Genomic DNA, 13,439 nt, shown 5'->3' with positions numbered 1-13,439 from the left:
GATTAAGATATATTATGTGATTTTAAACAACTTTCCATTTGACTTCTTTTATCTAACTTGTTTTGTTCTCTTGGTACCCTTTGTTGAAAAGGATACCTAGGTAAGATCAGAAGCTGCTGATTGGTGGCTGCACATATATGCCTCATGCTGTTGGCTCACCCAATATATGCCTCATGCTGTTGGCTCCCAGTAGTGCAATACTGCTTCTTCAACTATACCAAAGTATACCAATAAAGCAAATTAGATAATAAAAGTAAATTGGAAAGTTGCTTAAAATTGTATTCTCTGCTGACTAAATCATGAAAGAAAAAAGTGGGTTTCATGTCCCTTTAACTTAAATATAAGAAACTCTCATCTTCTTCATTCATAAGTACACTGTAATATTAATGAGAATATCTTTTAAATCTTACACTTTAGAGAATCAGGTAATATGAGCTGCAAACTATACAGAAAATAACCCACATGCAATTTATTTAAATTTGACTGGTTCCTAATCCTTTTAACCAATGAGATTAAAGCTGTAACCATGAGTAAAACTAAATGCATAAGAAACAAATTAAATGGAAGCTCATGTAATTCTTAGTTGATGGAGCAAAAAAGTAATATATGTGCACTGTGTGTGTGTATGTACTTATACATAACTGTTAGGGGTAATATGAACCTGATGGCAGCCATCTTGTTCTTCGCAGCCATCTTGTTCCTCGCAGCCATTTTGTAATGAATAGACTTTATTATACTGGGGTATTATGCAGTAAGAATTATATGCATGTTATGATACTTTCCTTAGCTGTTCGGCCTTGCCAATGTACCCTGGCCTGACGCCCAGAAATAAGATAGAATAAGATAATGTAAACAAGAGGCTTCAGAATCCTTGTTGTCTCCGCAGATGGTAGTTTGTTATGACTCTGTAATTATTGTTATGAGAAACTCATGTTCCAGTTTTTCCTTGTAAATTGCTCTGTATAACTGTGTAAGATGACGCGGTCCTAACGTGTCATCCCCTTAACCCTGTATGTCACTATAAGAAAGGCTTGCACTGTGCAATAAACAGAATTGGCTTTCGATCATAATGCTGCGTGGTCTGAGTCATTCTAAGGGGCCCTTATCAGATAATCTACATATGCCTCAGGTGGTACACTAGACCCCAGGCTTTGGCCTGCGCTGACACCCCCTCGTGGGATTATACACCTTACAATTCTTGGTGTCAGAAGTGGGATTTGCAGTGCGTAAGTATGAGTGCTTTTACCATGCTTTCCTTCTGTGAATCTGAACCTAAATTTAGTTGTTTGTGTTTTTTTAAAAAAAAAAGAAAAAAAAAAAGGTGTAATATATGATAATGATATAAGGTTAAAGGGGTTCCTGTGGTTGAAGCACAGGTTTGCGGAGGTTATAGTCCTGCCGGCAGTTGTGATACCCCTCCAGACAGGTAATCAGTCCTGTGCTGGGACACGACAGGTATTGTGAGTCCTGTCGGTGATAAGCGCGCAAGTAATATATGTATGCCAGTTGACGAGGAGCTTTTAAGATAAGCTACTCCGGGCGAACTTGGCAGTGAGTGAGTCTCACGTGTGTTGAAGTTTCCCATATTCATTCCCATAATAGAGTTTTGCTACCCACCTGAAGCTCATGTTGATATCTGATGCTTGCTTTGCTTTGATTTGTTTGTGTTTTTTGATGCTGTGCGTAGAAAATATTAAGTGGCTATGCATGTTATTATTGTGGCTATTATTGTATTGAGAAAGGGGAACTGCTCATAGATAAGATTGCACAGAGAAAATTACATGTATAAGGTAAAAGAAAAAGAGAGTTAATAGTTTCTGCAAAAGACAGAAATATTTTTTTAAAACACTGTCAGTAAGTACTGCTGTTTGATAAATAGAGAAATCTCTGTGTTAAAGAATGTAGCAGGCAAAGAAGGGGGGCCACCACTGAGCGCGCACATAGCTCAGAAGAAAAAAAAAAAAAAAAAAGAGGAAAGAAACCTGCTACAGCAGCTCCGTTTGTAAGATTTTTTTTGTTTGCTTGCAGTAACAAAAATGAAATTTTGTATATTGAGATGCATATTGTGTGATGGTCTGTAGGTTCTCACTGTGGTATGAGTGTAACAGATTTGCTTTAAACCAAAAACAGAATGTATTATTTGAAAATGATTATCCCAATCCACGCAAAAAATGGCCATTTTGCGTGGAATCGGAAAGAAAAAAAAAATGCATTGTGGACATGGTGAAAAGTTAATCTAGTGTTTTTTATATATATATATATATATATGTATGTCGTACGCTAGAAATTAGATGTTTTTCTGAGAAAGGAAAAAAGGGAGTGAATCTCTGGTATGCGAGATGGAATGAACTTGTGTGTCTGTATCGTAAGAATGTTTCCTTATGTTTCTCTGTTGGGAAATCAGACGTTTTAAGAAGATATTTTGTAATGTTATTTTATATACCTGTATTTTAAAGTCACCAGCATGTTTTAAGTATGTGGTATTCATATGCAGTTTTAGTTTTAAGTGATAATTGTTGTTCGGCATGTAAAGATATGATATTGTTTTTGCAAGTGAAGTAACGGCTTTGAAAGTGCGATGGTGTGTGATTTTTTGTCACGCTCTGGTAAATATGAAATTGTTTCTGGTATGATTAATGGGTTAACGTATGTTGTATTTGTAAGGTCTGTGCACGGCGTGGGTGCACACAATGAAATATATTTATAGGCTGTAATTGAAAGTTTTTCTAAAAGGGCGTCCGTTTTTGTTGCAAGTAAATTAATCTGCAGGTCATGCTACAGTACAGAGGTGAAATTGGTGTGGTAAATCATACAAGCAGCCTAAATTATGGTTAGGATATACATATGTAATTTGCGTGATGAATGGTTAGTCCTTAAAGGGACAGTTCACTGTAACAAGGTGTTGCTATTAATGTATTGTCCATGACTTGTTATACAAGCGGCATATTATCTTATATTTGTCTGGAAAATCAGAGCTCAGTGCGTAGACGGAGCAATAGAAAATTGTCATTTTCTTATTTAAAGAACCAGTGCAATAACCCTGTATTAGTAGTTTGCTAAATATATTTTTAGAGACCTTTCTTTGTATATATTTATTTTAAATTTGCTGTTCAGATAGCAGATATTTTTTTGCAGCATAACTTAATTCTCTCTGTAATGCAAACTGAAGTGATAAGTTGTCTACAATTTTAGTGGAGGGATCCGTGAGACTAGCGGACAGAAAAGAAAAAAAAAACGAGAAAAAACAGAGGAGTGAAAATATTTAAAGGGATACAGGAAAACTGGTATAACATCTGAGAATTTAAGGGAATATTTACATAAAAGACGATGAGGTTTACTGTAAGCCTAACACTAGTATATTTCACTGTGTTAGCAGTTTCAATTAAAGATTATTTTTAGTTTGGTTAAAATGCCCTTTAATTAGCCTGCATCCCACTGTGAGTGCGTTCTTATGCTGCTTATGCTTGTTTAGGTTATTTAATGAACGTCAGTATACATTTTTTTTATAAGGATCATTGGGATTAATTTAAAGGGGAAATTGTATTAGTATTCTTTTGTAGAAAGCTTATTTTTGTGTTATATACGGTTGTTATATTTGGCTGGACAACTGCAGAATGGTGAATATCAATTTATACACAATATTAAATCCAATAATTTTGTTGTGGTTAAACTAATTAGCATTTATCAAGTTTTAGTGTGAATTTTATATTTTTAAGCAGTAAACAGTGTTTTCTCCTTTAAGTAAAAATGAAACTTTGAGCTTGCCTCACTATCCTTGAGAAAGACTGATAACACTGTGCATGTTTTGGTTTTCTTTAAAAAAAAAAAAAAAAAAAAAGAAAGTTCTCTCTTGTGTTTGACTTTGTCGAGAAAGATTTGTCCTTTCCATTTAAAGCAGCAGTACTGGTGTTCTATGTTATAAAAAATGATAACTATAAATTGCTCACTACAAAGAAACAAGTATTTATATTATATTCTGTCATAGAATATAGCTTAAAAATGATAACTTTATTTCTGTGGCTGTCAAACTGTATCTCACAGATATAACTCTTTGTTATTTAAAATAACCCCCACTGCGTTCAATAAATAAATGAGATATTATTTAATGAAGTGATTTCAGTGACACTTTAAAATATATAGTTATTTGGTTATTAACTAGTCTACCACTATTATTGCAATGACTTTGATTGCTGCTTAACAGTTAAGCCGTGGTCTATAAGGTGTCTAGAAATAAACACCCCTAAAACAAATGATGCACAGTTTATCTGATTCTACTGCATTTATATAACTAGCTAATTTATCTGTTCACAGTTTTGGTTTTATTTATATGGCTTACGTGTATTCTGTCTCTTGGTGTTGTAATGAGATTTATACAGCCTGTGATAAGAGGCAGTCCTCAAAGTTTTAAAAAATTAGCATATAAGCCTACCTATGTTTGGTTTAATCTAGGAAGGTTGGTTAAAATTAAAAGTCCTATCTGAATAATGAATTTTCATTTATCCTAAAATGTCCCTTTAACAGTGGCTACTGTGGTTATCTGATCTTTCCCAAATAAGCGCAATTTTATTTGTGAAATCTGCAACTTAAGTTTCTTGGGCATCTGCTGTGATTGCTTTCTTTGTGTGATATTAAAGTTTTGTACATAGTGGATGTTTTTAATTGTTTGTCGTGTTCTGAGTGTGTTGCATTTCAGCAAATGTCAGAATATGTGTTGCATTCTAAGTTAATTGTGGTTGTTTGAAATTTGTGTCAGCAGCTAATGTTTCGTTTTGTGTAAGACAAGAACGATTGGTTTTCATTGTTTGTTATGTTTTTCTCTTTTGTGGAAGCGTGCTGTATGGACAGCATATTGAATTGTGAAGTGTATTTCATTTTGCTTGCTATTGAGAATTGTCTCTGCATGAGTGGAGTGCATGATTTATCGTTTAGTTTCTTGTTATCTTGTGTTTGCGTGTCACATGAGATGTTTTATGCAAACATGGGGGAAGTATTGATGAGTATTGATGAATATCTTTATGTAATGGGGGTGATGGCTTTTAGGAGGTGAACCTAAAACGTTTTGAATCTCCTCGTACAATGTTATTGTGTTAATTTCAGATGCCTAAAATGTTTTATTTTTCTATGTGGTTCTTAACACTATATTTGTATTTGCAGGATGAGAGTATGCTGTCTTCAGAGATTGAAACACACTAACTGAATTATTTTTGAGTTTCCATATTTAGGTAAAATCTGTACAGGCAAAATTCCATAAGTGCACTCTTCAAAAGATTAAAGATTGAAAGCAAGTAAACCTTTAAAGAAAGAAAAGATGAAGATGAAAGACCTTTAGTCAAGCTTGTTTTAACCACCATACTGCAGTAAAAAAAGTTACTGAACTATCTTTGGATCCATTCTTTGCTTTGCATGCTGGTACCAGCCCCAGAACTGGACTCTGGGTAATCCATGACTGTTTCCTCTGATGTGTGTCTTCAGGACATAAAGACTATCCTTCTCTGGACTGTGCCTTACCGCTCGATATGGAAGTCCTGTTATGCTGTTACAGGGTCAACCAATTAAATTAGGGGAGTATTGTTTTAACCCTATTCCTTATATTGCTTGTTTTGTATTCTCTTGTATTTGTTTTATTTTTATTGATCATATTGGGTATAAGAAATCATATGCTTCATTGGTATTAGTGCACATGGTAGTTTATGTGCTTAACAAAGTAACCCTTTAGATAAGTGTAACTGTGAACTTCGCAGTATTGTACTCTATTGAATGGCCCACTGAGTATAGAAAATAGGTTTAAGGAAAATGCTGCAACATAGAATAATATTTTAGACCCTTCACCCTTTAGAACATAAGGAGGACACGTCTAAGCTAGAAGTTTATAGTAAATATACAGAGAAATGTTTGTTCAGGGAATAGCATAATTATAGTTTATGAAAGCAAAGGTATTTTTCCCTTTTATTAATTAGTATGGTATCTGCAAAGTGAATTTGGTCATTCCTGATGTTTGTCAAAGAGAGTAATTCTTACCATCAAGATGTGTTTACCTTTAAAAGAGCTTGTAGTTTTAAATGATGTTCTGTTTGTATGCTTTCCTCATATAGGAGTGTGAGAGAATTTAGGTTGCATAAAATAATTAGTAAACTAGTAGTGTTTATATCAGATGAGATTGTTGAATATTAGGATCATGGTTGGAGAATTATAAGCATTATAGATAGCAGCCATCCAGAATAAAGCAACACAAGGTTCTTTTATTTTTTAGAAGTTCAAAGTGATATTGTAAAGAAATTCATTTATTTTCATTGACTGTTTTTCTTTTTTTCCATTCTTACTACAGGGCAGGCCTTAGCATAAGTTTTGGTATAACCCTTCAGGCCCTTGATGAAGTCTGACAGGATTTCACTTGAGTAGTATTCATGAAGTATCATTTAAAAGTGCATAGAGAAGTTGTAAATTATTCTCTGAGAAATGTCAATGTATTTAGTTTGTATTATATATCAACAATGTTTTGTTTGATTTTAAATGACATAGGATGAAAGTGACGTTTTATTTGGACATAATTGTGATTGTATTGCGGTGTGTACTCATCCTGTACTGTTTCTGTTTGCTTCCTAGACTCCCTGTGACTCGAGTGTCTGCTTGCCATGGGTATCCACTGGTTGCCTTGTCTACCCCATGAACAAACCATCAGATTTCCAGTATCTCCCTGCGGAAGAACCGTGGATAAGCACCCCTACTGCAAATGAACTGTTGGAAAACTGTATTATAGCAAAGTGTCAAGGTGCAGCGCTCTCAAATGGACAAAGACTGTTCTTAAAGTGATCAGAGGCCACCTAGAGACAGTTGTGCTGTTGCTATGTCATGCTTTACTGTGGAAAAGGAACTGTTGGACATATTGGGGGGTGCTAGCAATGCAGGTGGAGAGATAGAAGATGCAGCGTTGTTTGGGGGTAGATGGGGGCTGGTTGGGTCTCTGTGCTGGTAGACCGGTAGTTTTGGGAAGGCTGGAAGATAGATGGAAGGTATTGGAGGGACTGTACCTATATGCAGTGACAATTAGCCTATAAAAGTATATCACGACATGCAAATATTTTTCTCTTTAGTATTCTCACAGAGTTCTGTTACCATAATATAAGGCTTTACTAATTTTCTATGCCTGTCTATTTTTATGTTATTCTGTTAGAATAAAAGGATGGTATGTTAGGGGTAATATGAACCTGATGGCAGCCATCTTGTTCTTCGCAGCCATCTTGTTCCTCGCAGCCATTTTGTAATGAATATACTTTATTATACTGGGGTATTATGCAGTAAGAATTATATGCATGTTATGATAATTTCCTTAGCTGTTCGGCCTTGCCAATGTACCCTGGCCCGACGCCCAGAAATAAGATAGAATAAGATAATGTAAACAAGAGGCTTCAGAATCCTTGTTGTCTCCGCAGATGGTAGTTTGTTATGACTCTGTAATTATTGTTATGAGAAACTCATGTTCCAGTTTTTCCTTGTAAATTGCTCTGTATAACTGTGTAAGATGACGCGGTCCTAACGTGTCATCCCCTTAACCCTGTATGTCACTATAAGAAAGGCTTGCACTGTGCAATAAACAGAATTGGCTTTCGATCATAATGCTGCGTGGTCTGAGTCATTCTAAGGGGCCCTTATCAGATAATCTACATATGCCTCAGGTGGTACACTAGGCCCCAGGCTTTGGCCTGCGCTGACACCCCCCCCGTGGGATTATACACCTTACAATAACTTTTATATGCATTTTTAATTTTCCTAAACTGTTCTTTCAGTTTAATATGGACAATAAGATCAAATCTATGGCTACTATGCATTTATACTGTATTATTTTCAATAGATTACTGTGTATTGATCTTTAATATCTTATAATTAATTTGATACATGAAATATTGTTCTATACGAAATGGATATTTTAACATTTACTCCTTGCTGCCCCCTGCAGATTCACAGCAAATCGGCCGCTAGCAGGGGGTGTCAATCAACCTGATCGTATCTGATCGGGCTGATTGCTGTCCGCTGCCTCAAAGACGGCGGACGAGTTAAGAATCAGCGGTCTTAAGACCGCTGCTTCTTAACTCCTGTTTCTGGCGAGTCTGAAGGCTTGCGCGGAAACAGATGCATTTAAATGCATATGGGGCTTGATAAATCGGCCCCCTTGACTGAAATCACAGTACTTTGCAGTTTATACATTATTTAATTTTATGAATCAATACTATATTTAAACATTATTATTTTTAATAATATCATTAATCTAGACATCTCATAAAGATCCACTTTTCCTGCTCTAGGTAATTATTCCAGGAAGCCCCTGGCCCTGACTTGCTCCTAATGAAAGATGTCATGCAGAATACTGAGAAGTTAATAGAATCTTGGTTGGGGTTGTCTTTGTGCCTTGGAATCTTTTTAAAGGGACAGTCTAGTTCCAATTTACCTTTATCATCAAATATGCTGTGTTCACTTGGTATTCTTCATTAAAAGCTAAACCCAGGAAGGCTCATATGCTAGATTCAAAGGCCTCTATTTATCAAGGTCTGGCGGACCTGATCCGTCAGTGCGGATCAGGTCCGCCAGACCTCGCTGAATACGGCCAGCAATATGCTAGCCGTATTCAGCATTGCACCAGCAGCTCACAAGAGCTGCTGGTGCAACGCCGCCCCCTGCAGACTCGTGGTCAATGGGCCGCCAGCAGGGGGTTGTCAATCAACCCGATTGTCCTCGATCAGGTTGATTTCCGGCTATTTCTGTCCGCCTGCTCAGAGCAGGTGGTCAGGTTATGGAGCAGCGGTCTTTGTGACCGCTGCTTCATAACTGCTGTTTCTGGTGAGTCTGAAGACTCGCCAGAAACACGGCCCTTCAAGCTCCGTACGGAGCTTGATAAATATGGGCCAAAGACTTTTTTAAAAATTTTCTACTATTGTACCTAAGAAACCAGTCTGCTGGACGGCTTGTGTTTAAGCCCTGTATTAAAGGGACAGAAACACCTCTGTTGTCTTGCTAAAGAATAACATATCGGCCATGTCTAAACATGTTTAGAACAAATTATCATCTTGTTTCTGGCATTTTTGTTTTTTAACAGCCAAGCTCCACCCACCACTTGCCTTATTTGGAGGAGCCAATATGGGTTTGAGTCGGAGGCTAAAAAGACAACCCCCGGCTATAATTCTAATAAAAAGTGCATTAGTTTGCAGTTCTTATCTGTTAAAGTAATTTATATTTAATATATGTAGCAGGGTTAGCCATGAGAAACCTGCAGTGTGCTTTTTGAGTTCAAAAAATTAGAAAAGCCACAATTGTCAAAGCTAAATTTCACAAAAAGGGGGCAAAACAAATGATGAAAGCATATCAAACTTGATTTGCTGTGCATAAATAAACATTTCATATTAAAATCTCAAGGTGTTTACTGTCCCATTGAGGTGGGCATAGCTGGTTATGCTGCAGAGGCTGTTGCTTTCGACCCTTGTGAGTCCTGTGGGTAGTCTTGTCAGCTAGTGAGGAAGTCAAGGCCATAAGGGAAGTCTAGCAAACAGTTACACAGTTTTTTTTTTTTTAAGGGGCTTTGGCAGTAGATGTTATTATCTTTTAAAGGAACATAAAGGAGAACTAATAAAATGCTGTGATGTGCTGGAGCATTTTATTATCCCACTATTGCTTGAACAGGAAATCCACACGTGTTTAAACACATAGTTAAAGTCTACTCCAGTTCAGCAATGCACTTCCACTCCAGAGCTGAACACAGTCTGTAACTGACAGTTACACCCATATGGACAAGTAGTACTGTGGCTTACGTATTCTGCAGACTACTTGATGCTGAAATTAGTGTTAGTGTTTTGATTTGTTTCTCCATGAAACTCTGTGGTTTTTCCAGTTATAAGTTGTGTGATTATCTGGGCAGTGATTTGGTTAACATTGAAGCTTCTAAAAATGTGGTCAATTCCAACACAAATTCCATGTTTCTGTTCTTTAAAATCAGCCATGGGATTGATTTCAGAACTCCCTATGCGCATTCTTTTGCTGCTAAAAATGATCATGTAAAAAAATAATGTGAAGGAAATATTACCATATTCTTTGACCTCAAATTCGGTACTAAAGGTCTCCTGTGATGCAACTTGGAACCTGGCAACTATCTGCCATTTCCCCACGCTGTAGAGAGAGAAAAAAAATATATATATTAAATTCATACTGTATACATATACATACGTTTATGGTTATATATTGTATTGGTACTAAAGGGACAGTCTACACCAGAATTTTTATTGTTTTAAAAGATAGATAATCCCTTTATTACCCATTTCCCAGTTTTGCATAGCCAACACAGTTATAATAATATACTTTTAACCTCTGTGATTATCTTGTATCTAAGCCTCTGTAAACTGCCCCTTTTTTCAGTTCTTTTGACAGACTTGCAGTCTAGCCAATCAGTGCCTGCTCCCAGATTACTTCATGTGCACGAGCACAGTGTTATCTATATGAAATATGTGAACTAACACCCTCTAGTGATGAAAAACTGTTAAAATGCAATCTGAAAGAGGTGGGCTTAAAGGTCTAAGAAATTAGCATATGAACCTCCTAGGTTAAGCTTTCAACTAAGAATACCAAGAGAACAAAGCAAAATTGGTGATAAAAGTAAATTGGAAAATTGTTTAAAATTACATGCCCTATCTGAATCATGAAAGTTTATTTTGGCCTAGACTGTCCCTTAAATTTACAACTGTATTTACATGCAGATAGCCACAACATGACTCTATACAGCACTATAGAGCAATATAAAAACTACAAAATGGAAATACATAGACCAAAAGCTTTAGAAAAATGCATACATTCTGAGCTTTATGAAAATGTCGTAAAAAGAGAGGAGTGGATATTTCTGGCCCATCCGTAAGAAGGTTGGGTCAAGCAATTTGATATCAGGGAAACAGTTATACAGTTTTGTGTCTAACTATACAAGTTGTTCATTCTACATGGGAGGCTGTTACAGCGTGAGTGACCATCTTTTCTGGCCAATCTCCCTGGCACAGACATCTAAGCTAGGAAAGTTCAGGTCAGTTATTTCTCCTTTTTATTTTTTAAAACTGTTTGCTTGTGTATAATTATAGTTGTTAACATCTTTTTATTAATAATGCACTGTGCATACTTTTTTGCATAATAAATAATTTGTTTATTAAGCTTTTGCCTTTGTCTAATATCTGAACCATGTTATTGAAAGAGACTGGGAGTATTTATACTGGGATTTTAGATTATTTTATTTTTTTAAATTGCATTCTGGGATTTAATTTGTTAGTTTGGGTTTTGCTTAAGATTTCCCATATAATAAATTTTAAGTGGTGGCAGCTTAGATATAGTTTAGTGTGGGTGACATTAAAGGGGAGTGTTGTTAACCCTTGCACCCACTGACTTAGTCACAGGCTTGCCTGGAGTGGCTGGACTGTGACATATTGGTTACAGTGGAAAGGGTCTGGTTAACCCTGGTCATCACATTCTCATTCATATTTTCTGAAATCCATGGCCATTGAACATATATCAGACTACCAGAAAGCCAAATAGTTGTCCCTGCAGAAAACTGGAGTATGTTGAAATATACATACTTGGCTATATTATACCTGCAGCACTAAAAAATGATTAAAAAACCTACATCACTCTGTAATCCGGATAAACTGATGAAGGCTATAATACAAGTTATTGAAGAATTGAACACTCACGGGCCAATTACTTTGTCATGTGAGTAGTCACTCCTGCTTTGGTAATTCATCCTGGATTTCTGCACTTCAGATCATGAAATTGTCTATTAATAACCTGCATATAGTATAGTATATATATATATATATATATATATATATATATATATATATATATAGCTTAGGTTTTTGTACGGCTTTGGACATAACTGAGGTGTTTTTATTGCAAACTTCTGATGCCTCAATAATAAGCCTTAAATTATTACAACCACTCACATACAGCAAATTAGTGATGTTCCTAACCCCTGTACTACTGTATGATTAACCAATAATAAGAGTGTCAGTTCTCAATTTTATCAGTGAGTCCACTCATCTGCAGTCCTAACTAGTTATGCTAATTAAATGAAGGTGGGACCCCTTCGAAGAAATCATATGGCCTGAAAATAATTCAAAGGTTGCTGCCTGCTTAAAGAGACTAGAGGGCTGTGAGACTGGAACATGTAGTCAGGGTATTTGTGATGGGGAGGATGTTAAAGGTTTTAACACTGGTCCCTAAGTAATTTAGATAACAGTGTTATAGCTGCAATGGTCAAGAGCTTGTAATAGAAACCAGAAATGAAAGAAAAACAGAATTTATGCTTACCTGATAAATTACTTTCTCCAACGGTGTGTCCGGTCCACGGCGTCATCCTTACTTGTGGGATATTCTCTTCCCCAACAGGAAATGGCAAAGAGTCCCAGCAAAGCTGGTCACATGATCCCTCCTAGGCTCCGCCCACCCCAGTCATTCGACCGACGGACAGGAGGAAATATATATAGGAGAAACCATATGATACCGTGGTGACTGTAGTTAGAGAAAATAATTCATCAGACCTGATTAAAAAACCAGGGCCGGGCCGTGGACCGGACACACCGTTGGAGAAAGTAATTTATCAGGTAAGCATAAATTCTGTTTTCTCCAACATTGGTGTGTCCGGTCCACGGCGTCATCCTTACTTGTGGGAACCAATACCAAAGCTTTAGGACACGGATGAAGGGAGGGAGCAAATCAGGTCACCTAAATGGAAGGCACCACGGCTTGCAAAACCTTTCTCCCAAAAATAGCCTCCGAAGAAGCAAAAGTATCAAATTTGTAAAATTTGGCAAAAGTATGCAGTGACGACCAAGTCGCTGCCTTACATATCTGGTCAACAGAAGCCTCGTTCTTGAATGCCCATGTGGAAGCCACAGCCCTAGTGGAGTGAGCTGTGATTCTTTCAGGAGGCTGCCGTCCGGCAGTCTCATAAGCCAATCGGATAATGCTTTTAAGCCAAAAGGAAAGAGAGGTAGAAGTCGTTTTTTGACCTCTCCTTTTACCAGAATAAACAACAAACAAGGAAGATGTTTGTCTGAAATCTTTAGTAGCCTCTAAATAGAATTTTAGAGCACGGACTACATCCAAATTGTGTAACAAACGTTCCTTCTTTGAAACTGGATTCGGACACAAAGAAGGTACAACTATCTCCTGGTTAATATTTTTGTTAGAAACAACTTTAGGAAGAAAACCAGGCTTAGTACGCAAAACCACCTTATCTGCATGGAACACCAGATAAGGAGGAGAACACTGCAGAGCAGATAACTCTGAAACTCTTCTGGCAGAAGAGATTGCAACCAAAAACAAAACTTTCCAAGATAGTAACTTAATATCTACGGAATGTAAGGGTTCAAACGGAACCCCTTGAAGAACTGAAAGAACTAGATTTAAACTCCAGGGAG

At 36.7% G+C, this 13,439-nt stretch overlaps 1 protein-coding gene across 1 annotated transcript in view; it reads right to left on the bottom strand.

Moving 5' to 3' along the window:
* LOC128663759 (complement C3) overlaps window positions 1-13,439 on the bottom strand; it is a 285,067-nt gene that overhangs the window by 196,358 nt on the left and 75,270 nt on the right. Inside the window, exon 6 of the mRNA XM_053718244.1 lies at window positions 10,070-10,152. Within this exon, the coding sequence (XP_053574219.1) occupies window positions 10,070-10,152 (83 nt within the window). The remainder of the gene's footprint in view (window positions 1-10,069; window positions 10,153-13,439) is intronic.

Source organism: Bombina bombina, chromosome 6 (genome assembly GCF_027579735.1).
Source record: "Bombina bombina isolate aBomBom1 chromosome 6, aBomBom1.pri, whole genome shotgun sequence".
Taxonomy (NCBI): domain Eukaryota; kingdom Metazoa; phylum Chordata; class Amphibia; order Anura; family Bombinatoridae; genus Bombina; species Bombina bombina.
The sequence above is the reverse complement of the archived record's forward strand: the minus strand, read 5'-3'. Positions and strand labels throughout refer to the sequence as shown.